A 24,802-nucleotide genomic window follows, 5' to 3' on the forward strand; every position below is an offset into this window, starting at 1 on the left:
CCTGGGTTTCAGCTGTCAAATGTTTGTGATAGCGCTACAGATCGCAGTGATGGTTTAACGTGAGTGTGTGTGCATGTGGGATTTAATTCGCAAGTTTTACTTTTAAAAATTAGTGCTTTGGAATTATCAGTTAATTTGGAAAATATGAAGAACACCGATGAAAATCATAAGATAACAGAATCGGTTTACAAGGTAAAATTTTATCTTATTACTATAAAACGTTGAACCACACCTGCATGCTGAAAATCAATATTATTTTCCTTACTTGTACAAAGACAGGTATAAATTTCCGGTCATTTGCTAAACATGCTTAATAGCCAACAATCCTCGTGTCCATTTGATCAATAAAATATTGAGACATTTCTATCCCCCTACCTGCATTAGCTTGATTTTTCTCTTACGTTGCAAGTATGAAATATACAAAAATCTAGAGTAAATTTTTACTATTGATTTAATACATATTTTGGTTGAATTTGGAGCAGAATCTTGCGGAGAATTTCAACCCAGGTGTCCGACAAATCGTAGCATGCGGCAAAATGTACCACAAGGCCTTGCAAGGTAAGAGTGTCATTTATAAAATGTTGACACAATAATTTCACCGTCCCCAAAACAAAGATAGGGAAACAAAAACTTATCATTAACTTATCCGTCGCTCAGGACAGCTATGTAGACAAAATATGAATTTTCCATCAGCTAGATTTTTTTTTTCTCAAAGGGAGTATATATTAATAGATTTAACTACAAAGTGATGCATGCCTGTTAATAATTCTCTCACAGGGGGCTCACAATGTCAAAACTATGTCAGAGAAATTATTACACATTCCAGACTTTTGTCACCTTAGGGGAACATTTAGACATGAAACAGGTATTGTGTGCAGTCACTTTGGGTGTGGTTACTGTATGATTTAGGGCCCGAGAATGACCACAGTAATGGATGGGGTTGTGGTACCTCGTAGGACAAGGGGGTAATATTTCCTACAGTAATGACTTTGATTAAGATAAAGATATGCCCCCTATAAAACCATGGTATATTTATATGTATACTTCATAGAATGAATCACCTTGTTAGTTTTGATAAATGTGTCAAATGTTGCTAATATATACTTCTCTTGACCAATCTGTAAATAATTTATTTTGTATATTTTATATACTGTTGCTAAAACAAAATACTGTTAGTTCTTTGGATCAATCTATAAATGCTATTTAGAAAAATATTGCAATAAGATGATGCTATAATATGAATGGTCCATGTTCATTTCTAGGCCTGACAGTTGCGGCCCGGGCCTATACAGAGGCACTGTTGAGGGTAGGACAAACGGCCCGCACGACATGCTCAGGGGGCACAGAAGAAATAGGTACGCCATATTTATTCAAATATATCAGTAATGATTTTTTGAATGTTAAAAGGAAAAAGGACATTTTATGAATGGCTATTCCAAATTCCGTCCTGATGCATGACAAATTTCAATGAATCAGTCGGGGCTATGGGAAATCCCCCCAGGCTCTGTTTAGATGCACGTAGATTCGTGATAAATCCCCCTGTTAGCTGATGCCTCTTACAACAATTCAGGATACTTAATGTCTAGTGATACATCAAACAAACTTTACAATCGGTTGTAAATGGCTTAATCATATGATTGTATACACCTGTGATTTTAAAGACTGAAAAATAGCCAGGTCTTACAACTGAATGACAAATTTAAAAAAAACAATCAGAGAGGATCGTTTTTTTAATCATGAATTTAAGCCATAAAATCCCCATGTTTTCAAACATACAGAAGATTTAGGTTGTGTGGTCTTGAAAATTTGTCAACTGTTTTGGATTTTGTTAAGAAGTGTTTACTTGTTTTTGCGGATGAGGAACATTTCTATAGCAGAGCTTCCCCGCATTTTGTTCTTTAAAGGGAGACAACTTTCACAGGATCCTCCCTGCCCTCTGTTTTTTAAAGGGAGGTGGCATTTATACAATTTTCTTCCATGTTTTGTTTTTTTAAAGGGAGACAAGATCCTTCCCATCCCCCTGATTAATTTATGGAGGGAAAACTTAAAAGATGCTTTGGGATCGAGTCATAAGATAATACTGCAAACAAAATTTATTGAAGAATTCTAATTTGGATTTTGTTGTATATTCAAGGATTAATCTTAAAAAGTTAATTTTTTTAAGAAGGCCTCTTTGTTAAGGTATGAAACACAAAAGAAATAAACATTATTTTTTATAACTTAAGGGACACTCATGACATTTATACATTATTTATACATGTGAAGTCATAAAAATTGTAATTTTATGCAAATATGGTAGCCAGTAACATAACAGAAAGTTAATTATGTCCTCAATAGAATAAGTATCACAGCTTACTAAATACTAAAATTGATGTCGCTTCTGCTGAATTCATTCCAAGAAAAAAGTCTCAAGAGTTCGTACATTCAAAGAATGTAAGCTTTCACATGTATTCATTTCACACTTTCTGTGATGCAATTACAACATTGCATTTATACATAGTGGAACAAAGTGCATTTCAAAGAATGGGATATCTATAAATTTTAACAGTAAAGAGGGCATATATAATCATAGAAATTGGAGGAAATTTTGAAAAAGGGAGGAAGTAAGGGGAATAAAAGGTTTGATGTTATTGATGATGGACTTTTACTTTTAGGTTAAAACATTGATGTACGTGGGCTGACTCTGACTCACTGTTTTCATATATTTTCCCCCTCAAAAAACTATAAAAAAGAATGAAATCACAAGAACAAGGAAACTGTATGAAGTATTACATTGTAGTTGTTACATTTAACCTGTACCTTGTGTTTTGAAGTATATCAGGAAAGTTTTAAATTTCCTCATGTTCATGCATACAATTGATGCAAACCTGTAAGCTAATAACACCATAGCATATGTACCGTACTTCATGAATATAGTATTTTGTTGTTGTTGTTGTTTGTTTGTTTTTTGGTTGTTTTTTTTTTTAAGATCATATGATTCATTTTGTATGCATACTTCCCTATTGTTTGCCATGTGTGTAAAAGGATTTTATTGAATTTTTTTAAATATTAATGTTATCAATGTGTTCCGTTGAAGCACAAAGATGAAGTATTCGTAGAAAATAGTCAAAAGGAAAATGTAAAATTTTATCACGTTTGAGTGTTCATCTTCAAGCATCTATTGACCCCAAACAAAAGAATAAAAGATATGCTTTAAAAGATAAAAAGATGAAAAATGTGAAAAGCTGAGGATTACATAGGTGTATATGTATATGTGTCCTCGGTGGACATGATTGATAATGACATCTCCCTTTTGTTGTTGTGAACAGTTGTCATTTAATGATTCCTCCCTTTGTCCTCTTGTAAGCTTTAGCCATTGATCTTTATAATTGATGGGGTTAGGGTGTACACTGGCTGATCTGTTGGACCAGAAAGTCAGTAACAGATTGATACATGAAGGGTTTTAGCAGGGTTTATTTCTTTATTTTTTTATGGTTGAGTTAAAATAATATGTTTACAATGCACTATCAAAAATTGAATGGATTGTATATCATATATAAGACTCTGGCAGACTGTTTGATTGAAAAAAAAAATGCCTAATTTTATACCTACAATTACAGATTTTTAAAAATAAAGATGAATGTGACCTATTTTAGTCAAAAGCTGAATGATAAGTTAACTGTACATTTCCAAGTGAAATGTTAAACAAGGGAACCACAAAGAGGAGCATCCCATCACAAAGAGCATATCTATAAATCAAGGCTCCATCCAACATCAATCCCAGTGCAAATTATGTTACTTCTGTTTCACACAGGATATAACACACAAACACACACACATGATTTTGCTACTATATCCCCTCCAACTCCGTTGCCAGGGGATAAAAATGGCACATTTGACTTAGTGTGTCTGAAGACAGAATAGTTTAACTTCAAACAGACAACATTTATAAATTTCAAAACCGCACCAGGCCTGTTATAAATAAACATGAAGGGAGAAAATGTATCGCTGGACCAGGAATTGAACCCTGGACCCCCTGCATCACTAGTCAGGTTCTCTACTAATGGAGCTGCACAGGCACAAATGGTCCAAACCATTACATTCATCCCTCTTTGATAAGTTGTCTCCAACCTTTATTTATACACAATTCAAGTTATTATTTGCCCCAGACAGAACTTTCACCCACAAGTCCAGGGGTGGTCATTATGTCACCAAAGGATGGCTGATCTCGGATTTGAACTTGGCACCCCTGCATATAAATACATGTAATCAGAATCTAGCAACATTGCTTTACACATGTATATAATGAAATTTCATATTGTTTCAAAGGGATAATTTTGAGTGTCTCTATGTGCAATCACCACCCCCACCCCCCTTTTCGATGGCCTTGGAGATAAAGGATGTTGGCCAAAATCATGTTATAAAAAGATTTTGCCCAAAAATGGACATCACATGGGTCAGAAATTTACAAACCAGAATGAAATTTATTGCATCCTTCACCCCTTGAGAAATATCTACATCCGGATTGTGGCTGTATCCACCTGGTGTTTGATGTTTATCAATAAATACATGCACCAGGTGACAGGAGGTATTGATGAAATTGATACCAGGATTATACAGTAAATATTTCTGATTGATCTCAAGTGTTTTATCAGCTGTATTTATGCAAGATAACCAAAATGACTTGTGGATATGTAACCAAAAAAATTTTAAATGAGGAACTTATGTAATTTGATCTTTGATTTTTAATATCATACAGAAATTAGTCATTGAAAAAAGAAACACATGAAATAAACAAGGAAGAATATATTATATTAATATTCAGATGAAAAGGAAATTTAAATCAGTGATTCATTCAGTCCCTAGTCCATCCTCTGCAAGGGAGAGGAGAGGGAAAGGAGAGAGAGAGAATAGGGAGAGGAGAGAGAGAGAGAAGAGGGAGAGAGAGAGAAAAAGAAGAGGGAGAGGAGAGAGAGAAGATGTTGGGAGAGAGAGAGAAAAAGAAGAGGGAGAGGAGAGAAGAGGGAGAGAGAGAGAGAAGAGGGAGAGAGAGGAGAGGGAGAGGAGATTAAAAAAAGGAAAGAGAGAGAGGAGAGAGAGAGAGGGAGAGAGAGAGAGGAAGGGGAAAGAGAGAGGGGGAAGAGAAAGAGATAGAGAGAGGGAGGAAAGAGATAGAGAGAGGGGGGTAAGAGAAGGGAAGGGAGGTTTCATTTCCTAGATTGAATAAAGAATTAGGAACTAAGCTTAAAGTCAATACAAAGATCCCTAAGATGGTAAAATAGTGTAGGTGCTATACAAATATATAAATATTGGTTCATAAAATCAACACATTTCTAAGGGAGGTAAATCAGCAAGATAGGTAGAAGGTTCACTACAGTGTTTGGTACATGAATTCTGTAAGCATTAGAGAATGTGAATCAAAATCATTTATGGGAATAAGTATGAATGTTGAGTCAGTACAGCCCAGACCAGGACTGTAATTTAGGGTCTAGACCTGTGTGTCAGATAGGTGTTGTATGCTAATGAAGTTGTCAGTTTGTCAGACGGGGCAGTGCCTACGTAAGATGATTTGGACTGTGTCAAATAAGCAAAAACCAGGTAATTAAAGGCCGGTATACACAGTAAGATTTGTAGTATAAGATTTGTATTATAATACAAAATCTTACTGTGTATACACTCTTAATACAGTGTATCATAAGATTTTTCGAATCTTATAAAACTGTATTAAGAATAGAGCAATGCTCTATTTCCTAATACAAGTCTTAACTCACCTTTCACTTTCAACCAATCAAATGTACTCACATTGGGGGTCATCCTATTTATATGATTTCTAAATAAAACACATGGTAAATAATCATCAGTCCGACTTTTCGAGTAAAGATATCGAAAAACTCGTGGTTTTATGGGAAGGGGAAGAGGACTTGTGGAATATATCAAGCTGTAGCTACCACAAAAAAGATGTTAGAAGCTGAGCTTATTATTATCATTTTTATTATTTTGACAGAGAGAGAAAAATATGGCAAGAGAAAACACGTGGGAATAATAGTTTATTTACAATCTTATAAGATATGTATTAGCGTGTGTACAAGATAGTATTATAATACAAAAGTATTATAATACTTGTATTATACTACAAATCTCATCGTGTATACCGGCCTTAAGTCACCTTTCTTACATGTATTACCAGGGGTGAAGTTAGGTGACATTATGCATGGACTATCTGATTCATATTGACGTTAATTGATGTTGGTCAGGCAGTCGGACTTTCAAATTTTTATAAAATGTATTTCTGGACAAATATCTCCAGGATATATGATAAAAAAATCATGTAAAAAATGAAAAATGTTTGTTTCACCAAAGCTTGCCTAGTTCTCTTTGAATTACAGTCAAACTTTGATTTTTCAAAATTTGATTCTCAAATACTGTGGATATATTGAAGTGAGGTGGAATTCCAAAGCACCTTTACCTTATGTTTTTTCAACCTTTCTTAAATTCTTTCTTCTTAAGTGTAAGGAATGACATGCATGTTGACTAGCTGTACCGCTTTACATGGAATTTTCTGCTTTTTAGCGCCATGTCCAGCACATATGAAAAAAAATTCTTTGCATGTAAATGCTGTGTTAATTTGTATACTTCATTGGAGGTGCTGTTAATGAAAAATATTTCAGTGTTCATTAGAGCATACTTACATGTTTCAAAATGGAAGTCTTGTGCAAAGTAAAGTGCTTCCACTTTCCCTCGTTTTCATCACAGTGGGTTAAAATGTATGGGAATGGGGTTTGACTGTACTTGAAAGTTCATTAATTTTAGTGTTTATCAAAGTTATTCTGTCTATGGAGCAATTGAATTTTGTTATAATTATGCAGGCTGAGATCTTCACTTCAACAATAAATAATTGATATAAAAATTCTTCTGTTTTCAAGACATCCAGACACCACCTTGACCCTAACATTGAGTTTCAAATGTTTAAAGAGGATGCATCTCATTTTATCAATGGGACACGATAATATAAAAAGTTTTTTTCCATTCCCTGTCACAAATCTTCTTTTAAAACTCTTCACAATCAGGCTAGAAAAGAAATGCTCAAATAGGGTTTATCTTCAGATTATAGCAGCATAAAGAACTCGAAAAATCTTCTGGGTTGTTAAAGTACAGTATCGAGTAAATATCAAGTCAGAAATAATTCATACACTTAGAAACTGCACAATGCCTGTAGGTGTAGGGTAGTAAAACAGCATTTACTGGTTGCTGTAGGTATGGCAGTCAGTAAAAAACAAATAGTCGGTCTGGTACGAGGTAACACATTTATTTATCTTTAGACAGTGACACATGGGGACATGGGAATCTAGTGATGGGGCTAAATGGATGACATCATTGTTCTAAGTCAACCATCATCAAACTCTAATTAAACATTGCAGAAATACTGGTGAACTTCAAATTACCTATCTCTGTTTAACTTTTTTACATTGAAAATACTAAGTTATATGAAAATTACAAAAACAAGAAATGTTTGTAAAACACTTATGCCCCTCCTCCCCCAAATAATTGGAATTTTTTTAAGCCCAAGGGGCATAACTCTGTCAAAAATGGCTCAATCATACCCAAAACAAATGTTGATATAGATATTCTTATGATAAATCTGCATACTAAATTTCATTCCAGTTTGTGCAACCGCTGTGAAGAAAATGAACGGAAATGACACTGACAGACCAACTGACCAACAGACAGCAGCAAAGCAATATGCCCCCCCCCCCCCAGTTCTGAACAATGATAAAATTACAATCAAAATCATAAATCTGAAAAATTAAAATGTAATCGTCCAGAAATGGAATCGGTCAACTGCAATTCTCCCATACTAGTGATTTAGAAGAATCAAATATAGTATTGATGGTGAATTTTGAAAGAAACCAATTTGCTGGAATCGTGACTGACAATGTAGCAATCAGTTCATTATGAATTGATGTCAGTCACCAGAGTTTATTGACACTATCCAGTAAGATTTAGTATTAATACTATGATCATATAACATGTTTATATCACACCCAATAACTCTGTGTGACATTTTTATTTCTAACTGTTCATCAGAATAGTAGCTAGGGCACGGCCACATACGGATAAAAATAAACACCCTATACAAATCACATTCATATATATTTATATCTAGTAGGAGATTAATTAATGTATTGACTCCCAGTGTTTTTTGTTAGTTCAGCTAAGCTGAAAGCTTATTAGTGAGCTTCTTTGATCAATGGAATAGCCTGCTGTCTGTTGTCTGTCCGATCTTCCATTGATGCAGCTGCGACGTTAACTTTTCACATTTTCAACTTCTCAAGAATTACTTTGCCAATTTTAACCAAAATTGGTACAAAGCATACTTCAATGCAGCAGAGTTTGAATTATAAAAATGAAGGGCCAAGCCTCCTTCCTAGGGGAAATAATCAAGAAAAGACAAAATAGGGTGTGGTCATTAAAAAAATCTCAAGAACCTCTGTGCCAGAAAAGTTGAAACTTATGTGGTTATCCTAGGGTAGCATGGACTCTAAATTATTAAAATCATGAACCCCTGGGATAGGGTAACTGTCATATTCATCCAATTTTGATTTTCATATGATTGATAAATCATTTACACAGCTGGATATTCCTTATATGTATTCAATTTAAAAAGCTTATTGAAATACAGTAAAACTCGGTTATAACAAAGTCACAGGGACCTGTGAAATGAGTTTGCTTTATCCGTAATTTGTTATATCCATATAAGGTATTCATTAAATTCATCTAGCTGGGGATCTAAGATAACTTCGCTTTATCTGAGAATTTGTAATATATCCATGTTCGTATAAAAGGAGTTTTACTGTAGTGTAGTGAAATATCCCTTTGAAGGCCATTTGGCAATGTCTTGCTTTTTTGTGTGTAAATCTGATAAAAGCACTTTGTGAATGTAGATTATTGTCTTAAAAAGTTGATAAACAGAAATATGAAACAAGGAATAAACTAGATAAAAATCATTTTACCGATGGATGTAAGAATGGACAGAAAAAGCAACAAGGAAAAAAGAAGAGGAATTGTCCTCTTAGGAGTATTTTACCCTATCTTTGGACTTTCTCGGTGCTACGTAATGGAGAATACTAGTAGATTCTCATTGCTTACAAAATTAATAACATAGGAACTTAAAATTGTTGTTGACAACGATCAGACGACTTATGCCCCACCTCTGTGCCGTGAGAGTACTTTTAATTGGCTATTTACTACAGCAGTTGACATTCGGCCACATTTCTATCATATGTATATTTCAACAGTGAAGGGAAGCTGTGTAAATTTCAGTTCAAAGCTAATTAGGTAACGTCGAGAATGCCACGCCTTACTGAAAGTCCAAACTAAGCGTGTAATTCTTCTATCTTATGTAAAAAAAGGGAAGGAGGTTTTTTTTTTTCTAAATGACATTCAAAGCATAATTTTTGTTGTATATCTTCATAAGTAAAACTTGGATCAGGAAAAATATTTGAGAGCTTGCAGCAAGGGAAAACTGAAGTTGGTTAGAGGGATGATGTACTTGTTCAGTTCAGCTGTTGATTTGATTGACTTTGTTCCCGTATTGCATATATTGCATAATATATCAGTTGACAATGCATATTAATGTTTGCATTGGGTGATTAGAAAAGGTTAATATATGTATTTTGTCCCCTAGGCTTTGCTGCCCTATAGTAGTTTGAATAAGGGAAGTAACTCTCTTCCCATAAATTATCTACTGTTACCATTGAGAATTCTGAAAATTTGTTAAAAATGACAGCCCTCAAGCACTTAAAATTTAAAAACAAAACAAAAAAGTTCCAGAGTTGATATGATCATAGCCGCTTAAAAATGAAAGAGATAAAAAATGTCAGGTGAACCGGGCTACAAAACAGTTCAGGTTACTTCTGTTTGCTTTCTGATAAGATTCTCATTTGGGCTCCATTGTTAGGAGACAGATGGTAAACAAAAGATAATTAAACTGTTAGAAAGTGATTACAAGTGACAATACCTGATAGCTTTATTTCATTTCAGCTAGGTAATATCTGAATATTTGGCCAATTAAATGTTTTTAACAAAATTTAATTACCGGTACCTAAAGTGTTTTTTACTGGTCGAAAGCTAGTCAGAGGCATTTTCTAGATTAACAGGGACCGGAACATATGTCAACTTTCTCTAAAATATTGTAAAAAAGGTGAAAAAATATTAACATAAAGCAGAGAAGTGAAGTAGATAAATGAATTTTTATCACTTTGCAACAGAGCTTGGGGGGAGGGGGGGGGGGGTATGAGTAACACACTTGTGTGTGTGTAGGGGGGGGTATTTGTCCTTCAATGTGCGAAATGACATAATTTGCATTGGAATCATGTTGAATGCTGCCTTGATTTATAGATATGGCTCTCTTAAAGGGGAAGCTCCACTTTGCAATGCCCTTATTATACTAATATAATGCACTAAGTTATTTTAAAAGACATCCATAAACTAGGGCAAAGATGGGGGCCCAGGGGGCGGATTTAAAGGTGTAAATCTTTTTTATTTCTTGCTATATACAGAGCCTGGTACTATGTGTATACACATCAAATAAAAAAATGAGAGAAGGGAAGATTAACCCACCAAGTGATTATTTATTGATTGTGCCTTCTTTGATTTCCATTGAAAAAAAATCATGATATGTATTGCATGTTCTTCAGCTTGTCATGTAGTAATGAATAAACTATATACTGAGTGGATCAATGCAAACATTACTAAGCCTCTTTTGGGTGTTCCTGTATTAAAGAAATCTAGAATCAATACGATATTTAAGGTGGATACATCTAAAAGACCTCTTCACCAACTACCGGTATTAACATGATTTCCTAAGATTTTAGCATTTCAATTGTGAAAATATCAGGAAATTATTTTTTTTAGAGAAGTTGATTAGATATGTTACTTTACCAGCCTTCTGAAAGCAGCTTTTTGCAATAAAACCTTCTAGTTAGATTTTTCAAAGTAAAATAAAGCAAACTTATTTATAAACAAAGTGCCAGGGATGGACGATAGTGCTCCATTGTTAGTGTAATTTGTTACAGATAATCTGTTAAGTTTACAATATATTTCATGAAAATCATTTCGCTGTAAGTGTTTATTCATTATATGCATGTTCACTATAAGTGTGTTTTACTGTACTTGTATACAAAGTCTGTTTTTTGTTGCAGGAGAAGCAATATATGAAATAGCAGAGGTTCAAAAGGAAGTACAAGCCAGGATTGAAGAAAATGTAAGTTCATTGACCAGGTATAAAGTCAAACCTACTGTAAACTAAGCTTATGTACCTATATACATGTACTGTAACCCAGAGGGAGCATGATTTCAGATTTCTTTTTATGTGCATGACCCTAAAAGTAGTTAATTCATTGCTGACAATTAAAATTCAGAGGTTTTTCTCTCTTGGAATAAATTATTATATGTAGTATATGACCAAGAAAAAGGTTTTATCATATAGTCTACATAACAAAATCAAGGTTCAGTTGAAGTTCTGTTTGTCAAACATTGTGATCTTCAGTACCATGGATATCAAAATGATATGGAAGTCTCAATCACTTGTTCTTAGAAAAAACATTTCAGCATTGAATATATCTCTAATATTGGATATCTCAAAGCTTTTTACCAGTCCTATCAAGTCGAAGATAAAAAGGTTTCACTGTATAATATTTTGGGAGATTTTGAATAAAGTATAGATTTAGTCTTCTGCACTTTTGATTTCAATCAAAGTTGAAAAGGTTACATACCCACTGGCGTCATACCAGATTTAAATTGAAAGAAATAAAGGGCATTATATGTATGCCATTGAATGTAAAATGATATACTGCACACCTTTATTTATTATTTTCTTTTGCAGTCCAAAGCCTTGTTCACAGAACTCATCTTGCCATTAGAACAGAAACTGGAAAATGAATTCAAAAGATCATCGGTAAATATTTCATCAATTTCCAATGGATACAATATAGTTACACCTAGCGCTGCATACATTTGATTTAGAGTTCCCCAATTATGTAATAACCTGATGACGAATAAACCATATAGGTAGCAAATCGCAAACTAGAGGATAATTACACACATCGGATGGGCTTGTCTAGCAAAATATTTGGTTGTTACTAAACACAGTCAAAATATACAACCGTAGATAAAGTACCCTATTGATTGCAGGGTAATGAATCACTGGGATATGTGTAGGGGGTAGAGGGTGAACATTTAGGAATAGTTCAGTTGGGTGGGAGTCGGGAATATTTACTCTTTGGGTCTTACATTTGTACCAAATCAGGTTTATCCCTATACAAACAATGCAAAGCACCTCTTGACTCTCTCAATTCATGAATACAAGTGTTAAATTATACTTGTCTGAAAATTTGATCGCCTTTCACTCATCTTGAAGTCAATGAAATACAACATTAAACACCTTTTACTTTCACATACTGCAAATGTGCAAACAATTTTAGCATCGATATTGTCAAGTTTTACTTGGTGGTCAGCAAAACGCTTTTTTTTTTTCAAGTTATGATTTCTTAAAAATATAAAATTTATTAGCTTACATTTATCTGACACCTTGTTTTACTAGAATTGCTGCAGCATGAAAGAACAGGAACAATGTAAAATGATGTACTGGTAAAGATTAGGTTTTCTGAACAAACCAGCTAAAGAAACAATTCTCACAAATGGTCTTTCTGATTTTACAAGTGTTGCTTGGACCTAAAGGGTTATTTTGGACATTGCCTTTAAATTAGATTATGCAGATAAATTATTTTGAGATATAATTGATTTATAGCATTTTTTCCAAAAAAAAAAAAGTCATTACAGCCTATGAAATAATGAAAATGACCTGGTTTATTAATGAAGTCGATACATTACTTTGCCATAGAAGCATTACAGACATTTATAACATAACATATCCATAATAAATAAAAGCGAAGCCAGTTTTTGTGTGATATCTACAATGTGAAAGATCAATCAAGTCCTGTTTAAAACAGTAATATACATCTTTTTCAGTCACAGTACAAAAAATATGCCACGGGTCACAAGGTTGTGTTTGCTCCGTACAGCAAGGCGACGGAATCACTCAAAAAGTTCCGCAAAAAGAGTCGAAATAAACCAATGTTTGAGGAGCAAAAAGAAGCACAGGTAGAAGACAACATGATAATTTATCAATTAATTAAAACGTTATTTGATTTATTATTATGAGGAACAAAAATATACATACATCATTTTATTTGCAACTCCACATTTCTGAGATTGTTGAATTTTGAAATAATTTGTGCACAGAAATTTTCCAGAATAAATGTACTGAAATCTAAATATCCTCTAACTTTATCATAGCCAAATCAACTTGAACAACAAAATTGATAAATTTGCAAATTTTCATTTCTTGAATATAATGGTGTTTAATGTTATATTGTATCTTAATTATGTAAAAGAAAATTCATTCTTGTAGTTTAAGATATACTTTTTAATTAAATCTGACAGTGTCCATGCTTACAATATATTCTCCTCAAAAATACCTTTTCAACACTGACAATTGAATTTGTAAATCTTTTCAGCACATTAAAACGTTAGAGAGATGTCAAGAGAAGTTAGATGAATTTAGACTGAGTGGACTTAAACTGGTAAGATGGGTGACAGTTCTGGACATGATCAAGTAGAAGTTTATTTGTTTGGAAGTCTATAAATTCCTCAAGTCAGACCTCAGAGGCTTTGTACATTTTATGAAGGACCCTACTTTTGATAATGAGATCTGAAAATCTTTCTTAGATATTGAGGTGTTCAATTTTTTTTGGTTTCTTTTATTTTCCAATTGTCAAAGATTTGACAATTTCCCTTTCTGTGAACTCAATTTTTGCTACTTGTCAACTTATAAAATACAGATATTCAGTGATAGAAATGTAAAAAATAAAAGAGTCTGTCCTCTATTGAATAAAATTCTATCCCTTAAAAACCCCGAGAAATTAGAAAAATTAATATAGGTTTGGGTAGCTATTCAAAGTAAATTTAATAGTGATCATATGGAAAAACTTTGAAAACCTTGTTATCAGTATCATTTTGAGTTGTTTTAAAAAAAATCTGCATTACCGGGTAATACTTTGTAGGCTCTACTTGAAGAGAGAAAATGTCATTGTTTTTTATTGGATCGACTGAATACCATGGCAACACTGTACGCCAATCACCACAAACAGGTGAGTTATTGGATTCTTCTGTTTACCTGTCGTCAATTTCTGATGAAAGACTGCATAAATAGAGCTCATAAAGATGGTCACTCTCTACCACTAATAATCTGTGTTGTTTTAGAACTTGTTCAATGAGCGGCTTTTGTTTTCAAGGTTACTTTATATGGTTATGCTAATATGTGTTATATATTGCAGGTGTATTATTATTATTATTTTTAGAAATTACATATATAAACAACAAAAAAAAAATGATTAAGGATTAATGTATAAATTATAGGGTTTTGAAGAATCTCCTTCAAGAAGCATATATTCAAATCAAATACAGATTATAAGAGAAGAGTTATCCCCCTTAAAACTTTTTTTTGGAAAATATACACATGAACTACCATTCTTTTATCAAATTGCATCTATATAGCCTAACAATAAATCCTCATTACTGTCTTAATTCCAGTCTGCAGAGTCGTATATGAGAGGCCTCATCAAATGGAAGCAGCTCTCCGTCAAACCCCACATTCTGCCACAGGAAGCGAACCGACTGTTGATGATGCCAGTAAGAATATCAATATTACGCTGTAACCAGTAAAAATTATTGTCATCTGATCCAGTGTCATCCAGATAATCTGATCTCTGTTTATGACAAACTAGTTTTAGGTAGATGGCATATTTGTGTTGTAATAAGTCAGGCCCGTGACTGAACAATTGCATGATACCGGGTAATATTTATCTTGATTTGAAATATATTTTTTGTTCAGGTTCAGAATTTTACTAAACATTCTTTGAAATATTTGAAATGAATCCTGAAAATCAACATACACAACATGAAAATTAAAAAAAAAAAGAAAACACTCAAAAGAAGAATAAGAGCAGATTGACAAAAGTCAAATGAATTGCTAAAGCAATTGTCTTCTGAAAAGAAAAAAAAAATACTTATAGGCTTTGACTTAAAATTATGACATGAGGCATTTCAGTTTTGAATCTATGATGCTCTTTCAATCATTGTGCTTTTCATAAGGCATAATATGTATAGCAGGATCTGAGGGCATGGATTTTTCTACCAAACACAATACAATTCTGCATGAAAGATGGATTTTAATAATAGCATGGAAAAAGTGTTTGCAATGATAAATATGGAAGATTATTTATGGTAAACGTGTTTCAGGATCATGACCACATGAGTGAAATGAATGGAGGGGTGTACAGAAATGACATTGAGACAAGATCATTGGGCAGTCCCTACAAACGGTCACAGAGTGTTCATGATGTCTACAGACGCCCGATTCCTGTACAGACAGATACAGCCTCAGACACTTACAGTGAGAAAACTGGGCTTAGTTTATTTATAGTATCAGTGTTACAACTTGAAATTACCAGATGCCTTTGTAGTTTGTACTAAAGTCATATTGTTGACAAAGTTGCAGTGTTAATTTATGAAGAAGTTATCCACTTATAAAAGTAGCCAAGTACTAATAACTGTCTAGAATGTCAACATGAGTAAAAGCATCTGGCAAGAGGTTTTAAATAAACCAATAAAAAAATTGAGGGATGTGGTTTTAATTAAAGGAAAATATTCAATGACCACATAGATAAAATCAATTCAAAATTGTCATTTTCCATCAACAGCGAGGACGTTGCCCCACGGTCGGGTGGTTCCCCCACCTCCCCCTATCTCTGGGCTCCAGGTAAGGGCAGTGTACTCACATGACGGGGACGGGGACACTAAAATGTCCTTCATGGAGGGGGACATCATCAACATACTGGGGGAGAAGTCCTCTGATGGCTGGCAGTATGGTCTCAACACAAATGCTGGAAAGTACGAATTATAGCAGTAGTGTTGAAATGATGAAAAACAGTATATTTGATGCATCTATTGATGTTGTTTTATTTTATTATATATTGTTGACATATGTTTATGTTATAATCTTGTTTTTTAGCTCACCTGAGCCGAAGGCTCAAGTGAGCTTTTCTGATCACATTTTGTCCGGCGTCCGTCTGTCCGTCTGTCTGTCCGTCTGTCTGTCTGTCTGTCTGTAAACTTTTCACATTTTCGACTTCTTCTCAAGAACCGCTGGGCCAATTTCAACCAAACTTGCTACAAAGTATTCTTGGGTGAAGGGGATTCAAGTTTGTTCAAATGAAGGGCCACGCCCTCATTCAAGGGGAGATAATTGGGAATAAATGAAAATTTGGTGGCATATTTTAAAAATCTTCTTCTCAAGAACCACTGTGCCAGGAAAGATGAAACTTATGGGGAAACATCCTCAGGTAGTCTAGATTCAAGTTTGTTCAAATCATGACCCCCGGGGGTAGGGCGGGGCCAAAATGGCCGACCAAAGTTTTACATAGAAATATATAGGAAAATTCTTTAAAAATCTTCTTCTAAAGAATGACAAAGCCGTAATTCATCATATTTATATGGGAGCATGCTCAGGTAGTGTAGATTCAAGTTTGTTCAAATCATGACCCCCGGGGGTAGGGCGGGGCCAAAATGGCCGACCAAAGTTTTACATAGAAATATATAGGAAAATTCTTTAAAAATCTTCTTCTCAAGAATGACAAAGCCATAATTCATCATATTTATATGGGAGCATCCTCAGGTAGTGTAGATTCAAGTTTGTTCAAATCATGACCCCCGGGGGTAGGGCGGGCCAAAATGGCCGACCAAAGTTTTACATAGAAATATATAGGAAAATTCTTTAAAAATCTTCTTCTAAAGAATTACAAAGCCATAATTCATCATATTTATATGGGAGCATGCTCAGGTAGTGTAGATTCAAGTTTGTTCAAATCATGACCCCCGGGGGTAGGGCGGGGCCAAAATGGCCGACCAAAGTTTTACATAGAAATATATAGGAAAATTCTTTAGAAATCTTCTTCTCAAGAATAGCAAAGCCATAATTGATCATATTTATATCGAAGCATCCTCAGGTAGTGTAGATTCAAGTTTGTTCAAATCATAACCCCCAGGGGTAGGGCGGGGCCAAAATGGCCGACCAAATTTTTACATAGAAAAATCTTCTTCTCAAGAATAGCATATCCCAAGTGAAAAAAATTTCAAACAAATCACTTACAAATTGCCAACAAATTGCTCTAAAATCACTTTAAAGTGATTTGTTTCAGTGATTTGTAAGCAATTCATTTAACAAATCATGCACAAATCATTTTCTACCAAAATGATGACTATGATTTGCTTACAATTTGTTATGAAAGGGTGATTTGCTTGTGATTTCTTTCCCACTTCAGACAATTTCAGAGTGATTTGTTAAACTTAGGAAATTGCTACAGTGATTTCTTCATGATTTGTTGAACTTATCCGTTCTTCAAGGTGATTTGAAAATGATTTCTTAAACTTAGTCTTTCTTCGAAGTGATTTGAAGATGATTTGTTAACTTAGTCTTTCTTCTGGATGATTTGTAAATGATTTGTTGAACTCATGGTCCTTCTTCAGAGTGATTTGAGAATGATTTACTTCATAACTTCCGCCTGGCTTGCTGATTGGTCAGTATTAGAAACTCTACCGCCAATTTTCATTCATCAGATTTGAATTGAAATGATAGGAGCTAGATTGTGCTGTTCTAGATTCACACCTCTCTTCTTTTGTTGAAACTGATGTTTTTTCCATAACTATGCAAAATACATTTTTAAGGTATGTATAACTGTATTATGCTATCATTTCCTCTTTAGATTTAGTTAATATCCCATATGGTTTACATGCAATTTATTGTTCTTCTACCAACAACAAAGTCGGTGACAATTCATGTTTAAAACAAAATCTATGTAAAGCTACATTAGCTTCAGCAAAGTTATAACTCACTGGCTTTTTCAAAGTGGCTATAGAAAAATATTTATTTCAGATAAGAAAACATTTACCAACTTCTAAAAGTCAACAATTAATGCCTATATCGTATTCTGAATTTGGAGTCAAGTACATGTGTGTATATCTAAATTACATGATGCCATCTTAATGAGGACACATCCTTAAGTAAAAGTTTATATTTTAAAACAGTCTTGCCAAAAGTTTTTTGTTAATATACAACAAATATGCATGTGTTTCAAATATTTGAGAGATGGTTACATGAGCATCATGCACACACGTGTGTATCCACCTGGAGTGATTTGAAAGTGATTTGTTAAACTGAAGTGATTTTGTTTGCAATTTGTTTGAAATGATTTGTTTGCAATTTATTCGGAGTGATTTGGTTGCGATTTGTTCAACAGAAGTGATTTCTACACAAAATTTATTTAAAGTGATTTCATTGTGATTTCAGAGTGATTTGGTTACAATTTGTTAGGAGTGATTTGTTAGCTCATTTGCATGGGAATTTGCATCACTTACAAATCATCTTCAAATCACTGATTCATTAGTGATTTCTTAAAGTGATTTGTTTGAGGATTTTTTTCACTTGGGATATAGCCATAATTGATCATATTTATATGGAAGCATCCTCAGGTAGTGTAGAATCAAGTTTGTTCAAATCATGACCCCCAGGGGTAGGGCAGGACCAAAATGGCCGACCAAAGTTTTACATAGAAAATTAGAAATGTATAGGAAAATTCTTTAAAAATCTTCTTCTCAAGAATAGCATAGCCATAATTGATCATATTTATATGGAAGCATCCTCAGGTAGTGTAGATTCAAGTTTGTTTAAATCATGACCCCCAGGGGTAGGGCGGGGCCAAAATGGCCGACCAAAGTTTTACATAGAAATATATAGGAAAATTCTTTAGAAATCTTCTTCTCAAGAATGACAAAGCCATAATTGATCATATTTATATGGAAGCATCCTCAGGTAGTGTAGATTCAAGTTTGTTCAAATCATGACCCCCGGGGGTAGGGTGGGGCCAAAATGGCCGACCAAAGTTTTACATAGAAATATATAGGAAAATTCTTTAAAAATCTTCTTCTCATGAATAGCAAAGCCATGATTGGTCTTTGGACTACTTTTGGATTTAAGCTTTTCAAGTATAAACCAATTCTGCTTTTTCCTAGCCACAGTGCTCAGGTGAGCGATGTGGCCCATGGGCCTCATGTTTAAGTTTACATTATATTATAGAATTTCAAAGATTTTCAGTAAAAATGATTCTATTTCAGATATGGTTGGTTCCCCCTGTCCTTCACAGAGCCTTTCCATATGCCCCCAATGCGTAATGGACATTCCATGTAAGATCCCACTGTACAGGTCTCCTCAAAGAAAGTTTTTAGGAATAAAGGGAGATAAATCTTCAACCTTGTAATGAATGAGAATCAAACAGAGGAAATCATGCTTTAAATTAAATGAATGTTTGAGGACATGAAATTTTTTTTTAGTTATGGATCAAAAATCAATATTTCACAAAGTATATCTTCCTCTAATGATTCCAGGATGAATGGTAGAGTGAAGAGTATGGGAGATTTGTTGGATGATGCTGGCGATGCTGATGGGTATTTTATGGAGCACAGCATGCCAGGAAGTGCCCAGAGACCCAAGTCCCTGTATGAAGGGTCGGGAACCAGATTACCAGGAAGTCACAGTCCTCTACCCATGAGGGTAAGGGAGACAACGAAGTGAATGATACTTTACCCTTTATATACAAGTTCTGATTTTAAAAACAAAAACTTAGCCAAAGTTCAAATAGCAAATAATTCAGACTTCAATTTTTACATTTACAAGATAAATGGCAAATTTAATTGAAATATTTTAAGTGTAAATATTACTGCATGAAATTTGTCTATAAATATTACACTTATATGCTGCTGTGCTTTATAATTTTCATTTGTGTAGTTTCCTGGTACACATAGAATCTCTAGCTTTAGTTCATTCATGTTAAATCAGGCACTGCTTTCTGCTTGATCAATATTTTTATTTAACATGTAGACTACCACATGTATTCACCAATCCATAACTTTTCAGTCACAAATCCACCAACCCGGGTGGACAGGACAACATCCTGGTCTTATGGGCTCTTATTCTTTACCACGTCAATTCACAGGGCAGGGGGCATATATGAGCTCTGATATGGACCACATTTACCACTTTTTGCCCTCAGACCATCAGGTATATTGCCTGCTGGAATGTTGTTATAGACCTATACCTTATAACAATTGTTTGACTGGTGTGTTTGTAGGGTTTGCATGCCGTAAAAAATGTTTTTTACTAACTGGATTTGTTTTGGGATAAGATATTGCTAATATGCAAGATCTCGCAACCCTAAGTACAAAAAAAAATCAAAGTACCTTATGTACTGATACTGAACTTAAAGATGCGGGCATTTTAATAAAGTTTAAAACTGACATGAAACAACTAATGTTCTATGCACATGCCTTCTGTTTGAGGCTTCTACTGGCAATAAACAAAAAAAAAAAACGATCTTAAAAATAGTGGGGGAATAAACTTCTGCTATTTATATTTATGAATATTTCGGTATTTTGAGGGAGTTGTAGCAAATTCTATCAGATTTGATCTGTAAATAAATGAACACTGAGTTGTAATAGCACATAATTCATGACATTAACAGACTTTCAATCCAGTAAAAAATGTTAACCCTTTTCTTTGTTAAATGTTGTTCTTCTATTAAATAGTGTTTGATTATAAGAGTTCCTACCTTTTAAATACTAAAAGAACCTGGTGAATATTAACAGGAAATAATCTTATCAAAGCTTTAAAGATAATTGGTGAAAGATATTTTATTTTTAATATCAGTGTATATATTTTCTTTTAAATTTTACCTCTTTGTGAACAGCAACCTGGAGAGAAAGCATCAACCATTCATCAGCAGGGCATCAATTATTCTAGACCAGAGGCCAGGGGCAATAATCCCCCATCTCCCCCTCTGCCCCCACCCCCACCCCCTCTTGCCTCTGAACACCCCTCCCCAGGCAATGGGACCCCCTCCTCTTCCCTTTCCTCAGCCTCACCAAGTTTAAATTCATCCCACATGTCGGAATCTCCTGCCAGAAGAAACCCTTCATCTCAAAACCAGAAAACCAACCAATCATCTTACACCATTCCACCAGCACCACTCCCTCCTTCCTCTTCTGCACCAATCACAAACTCTCTTGCTTCAGCTGCACAGTCTGATACGTATCACAATTTATACCAGAACACCCAGGGAAGCATGCCAGGGTATAGTCACATGTCTCGTCAGCAACACAGCATTCCCCCACCCCCTCCTCCCGCCCCGCCTGGGCCCCCTCCCATTGGCGGACAGCAACGCAGAACTGCAATGAATTCTGGGACAGATGAAGAGGACTCAGAGTAATTCACATATTTACATTTAGAGTCACGGAAATCTTGACCAATTGTGTCATAATAAAAATGTCTGTACGTGCATTTTTATAACAAGATTACCTTTTTATTAAAACACTGAAAGTGCAAACATAACCCAATACATGTAATAATACAAACCCTGTTGAAGATGTAAAAAATGAAAAACAGTCTAAAAAAATTCCCACCCAAGAGACTTGTAGAGATTTTTAATTCTGTGTAGGAGTTCTTTAATTTATTAATACAAATATAAATTCATTGTTCAGTTCATTTCTGGGTGAGCATGGCATGTTAAAATAACATGTAAACACTTACTTTGTTTCTAAACTGCATGTTGATACTAACTGAAAAAATGTCCAAGGCTTTGGAATCATTATCATTTCCCCGAAAAAAAATCATCTACTAATTGTCAATATCACATAAAATTATACCTATATATTAATTGCATGAGGTGTTTTGATCCAATTTACAGAAGACATGAGATTATATCAAAAAACAAAGTAACACGTACATTATACCAAATCAAAATAATTTAATATAGAGAGTAGCTGCTAAATACAATATATCAAATAGAAAATATAAGCATTTGTATGTCAGTTTATAGTCTTTGTATTTGATTTTATTAGTATTTATTTGATATACCTTTAGATACTGTAGATCACTTAATTTTCATGACACCTTATTTTCGTGAGATAGTCATTGACACTTGATAAGTGAGACAAAGTTTTCACTAATTGAGGTTATTGCTCTCTATAATCTTATTAGTAATACTAAAATATGCGAGAATTAAATTTTCGCGAGCACACTGTCTCGCGTAATTACGCGAAAATAAAGTTCTCGCTAATAAAAAGTGATTTACAGTAGATTAAACGTTTTGTTTTCAAGTATGTACATGTAATTTATAGAATTGATACACAAGATGTTATATGCTATAAATTGTGTTGTAATTGTATGCTAAATGTGTAATATGATAACATTATTTTATTGTCTTTTTGACAGTTTCCAAAGAAATCCTAAATTTGCCAATGTTAGTTTAAGGAGAACTATGACAAACGACAGATCCAAACCCCGATTTTAGTACGCAGATGCCACATGGGATAGAAACATCAACTTGCAGAACAAATTCTTCATATTTAAACTGAACAAAACAATCTCTTGACTGTATATGATTTTCTTCTGTTTATCAATATTTCATTCTTTGTATTTTATCATATTGAGATTAATTTTTGTTAATGCTTCCAATATTTATCTACACTGTAAAATAAAGTTTGTACATTAGCATTTTGGTCACAATATTTCCTGTTTTCAGGTCCTCACATTTCTTGAAAATCGTTTCTTTAGTTCTAGATGCCACACCCTTAAATACACACAATGGAGTACATCACCAGTTCTGATAATTAATATTTCAAATTTTATAGATTTCAGAGGTACCAAATTTGAAGTGCTATTTTACCCATTGAAGTCCCCTCAAATTTCATTTTTTTTTCATATTAACTTTCGTTATCTTGAAGGTAATGACTTTTTTTTTTACATGGTGGTTTTACGATTTGAATGAGAGTTGTAAATATATAAATGTATATCCAGAAGAGTTAGATATAAATACTTGTAAATGTCTTTATAGAACAAAGTGTTCAGATACATTTCTGGCTCCTGGAGAATGACTCAGGGATAAAGAAATGGTGCATTAGTAGGAATTCAAAATTTTGCTGGTTCTTGTTCACAGTTACCAGTTGTTCAACCTATACAGATATGTAAACACTTCATCATAAATATTTAAAGTTATAACTATATGTATTATGTAATTAATGTATTCAAATGAAGAAAACATGCAATCTATACTTTTCATTCTCACTTCAAGAAAAAGAGATTGTGCTGACATAACCCCATTATCTAAAATTTATGAAAGCTATTAATTTTTTTTTTTTGACCAATTCTTCCAATTTAGTTTTCTATTTTTATATATGTAAATTATGGATTTATTTAACCTGCAGTTTGTTACCCATAGCTTGTTGCAGCCTCTTCATATGTATATCTGTTTTTAATACATATATGTATATATAAATATATGCAAAAAGTAAACTTGCACAGACAAGCTGAAATTCTATATTATAAGTTGTTATCAACATATATTAACATGCATTCTCTGTAAGCACCAAAAAATCTTGGAAACGACATGTCTCCGATTTTGATGAAATTTGCACCACAGGTGCACCTTGGTACAAAACCAGCAAATATGGTGTTAGAAGTTTCCCACGTGCACCCGGTTGCCATGGAGACGGATCCATTGAATTTGGCCATTTTCGGCCATTTTTGACCAAACAAAAGCATGAAAATTGAGGAAATATGAATGCATTTTTATCTTTATGTAGTGAACTCAAATATAAATCTTTGTATAATAAGAAAACATCAACTGTTAAAGAATACAGGGCATATAACCAGTTATTCCAGAATTGACCCCACTCTAAGAAAACGGTTCGGCGAAATAGCACAGTTTCTCAAAATGTAAAAAATGGAAAATTTGCCATTTTTTGAGAAATTTAAGGTTAAATAAAAAAAATTGTCTACGGAAATTTTTCAAATCATATGCGTGTCGTCAAACTTCGGAATTAGTAGTGTCCCCTCATGAAAAAATTGGAGTGGGATCTCAAGGCTATTTTTAGTAACATGTATCTAAAAATAGACATATTTCAGAAAAATCCAAAAAATGAAATTTGGGCAGAGTTTTAGATGCCATTGCAAAGTAATTATGAAATATACTGTAAAAGTCATTGTGCTAATGTCAGAGACTGGTCACCAATAACTACCATGCATATTATTTTCAGGGATTTCCGTTTTCTATTTATAGCTTCAAATGCCTAAATATAGACATGTCTCATAAAATGATGAAAAATGTCAATTTTTCCTCATTTTGAAGCTCCACTAAATCATAAATAATAAGTATATGGATCTCTCCAATATTTCATCAATAAGAACAAGGAATATTGTAATATCTCACAAATTATTGGGGACAGGCTCTCATCTCTATAAATAGTACAAATGTCTAAAAATAGACACATATGAAATTAACTGTTTAATGTTGATTTTCCACTAATTCTCAAATTAGAGATTGGAAATTTACCAACTTACAGTCACTAACTGTAACTGATATTATGTGACTGACAAGAACAAAAGAACATTCAATGGAATGCAGCATGATAAGCAGAGGTTTCCATTTCTATTTATAGTTACACGTGTTTAAAAATAGACGTAATGCAAAATATTGGGAAAATGTCGTTTTTTGTACTTTTTACTAAATTTTTGGATGAATAATTGCTAACTGTCTGTTTTTAACTGCTATTGGCATATGGTGACCAACAAGTAAAAGAAAGCCTTATATCAAAT

The 24,802-nt window shown here is 33.7% G+C and overlaps 1 protein-coding gene across 1 annotated transcript; it reads left to right on the forward strand.

Annotated features, from left to right (window-relative positions):
* LOC134242879 (brain-specific angiogenesis inhibitor 1-associated protein 2-like) lies at positions 1-23,533 on the forward strand. Its single transcript, XM_062725080.1, has 16 exons — positions 1-192; positions 483-558; positions 1,263-1,355; positions 11,181-11,242; positions 11,864-11,935; positions 13,009-13,140; positions 13,557-13,622; positions 14,103-14,189; positions 14,632-14,730; positions 15,340-15,493; positions 15,801-15,990; positions 19,270-19,338; positions 19,540-19,705; positions 20,069-20,212; positions 20,898-21,412; positions 22,421-23,533. The coding sequence occupies exons 1-16, from the start codon at positions 145-147 to the stop codon at positions 22,497-22,499; spliced, it is 2,052 nt and encodes a 683-aa protein (XP_062581064.1). The 5' UTR covers positions 1-144; the 3' UTR covers positions 22,500-23,533.
* Positions 23,534-24,802: the final 1,269 nt, after the last annotated feature.

Source organism: Saccostrea cucullata, unplaced genomic scaffold (assembly GCF_032062105.1).
Source record: "Saccostrea cucullata isolate Sc308-1 unplaced genomic scaffold, CSIRO_AGI_Scuc_v1 ctg191, whole genome shotgun sequence".
Lineage (NCBI taxonomy): Eukaryota > Metazoa > Mollusca > Bivalvia > Ostreida > Ostreidae > Saccostrea > Saccostrea cuccullata.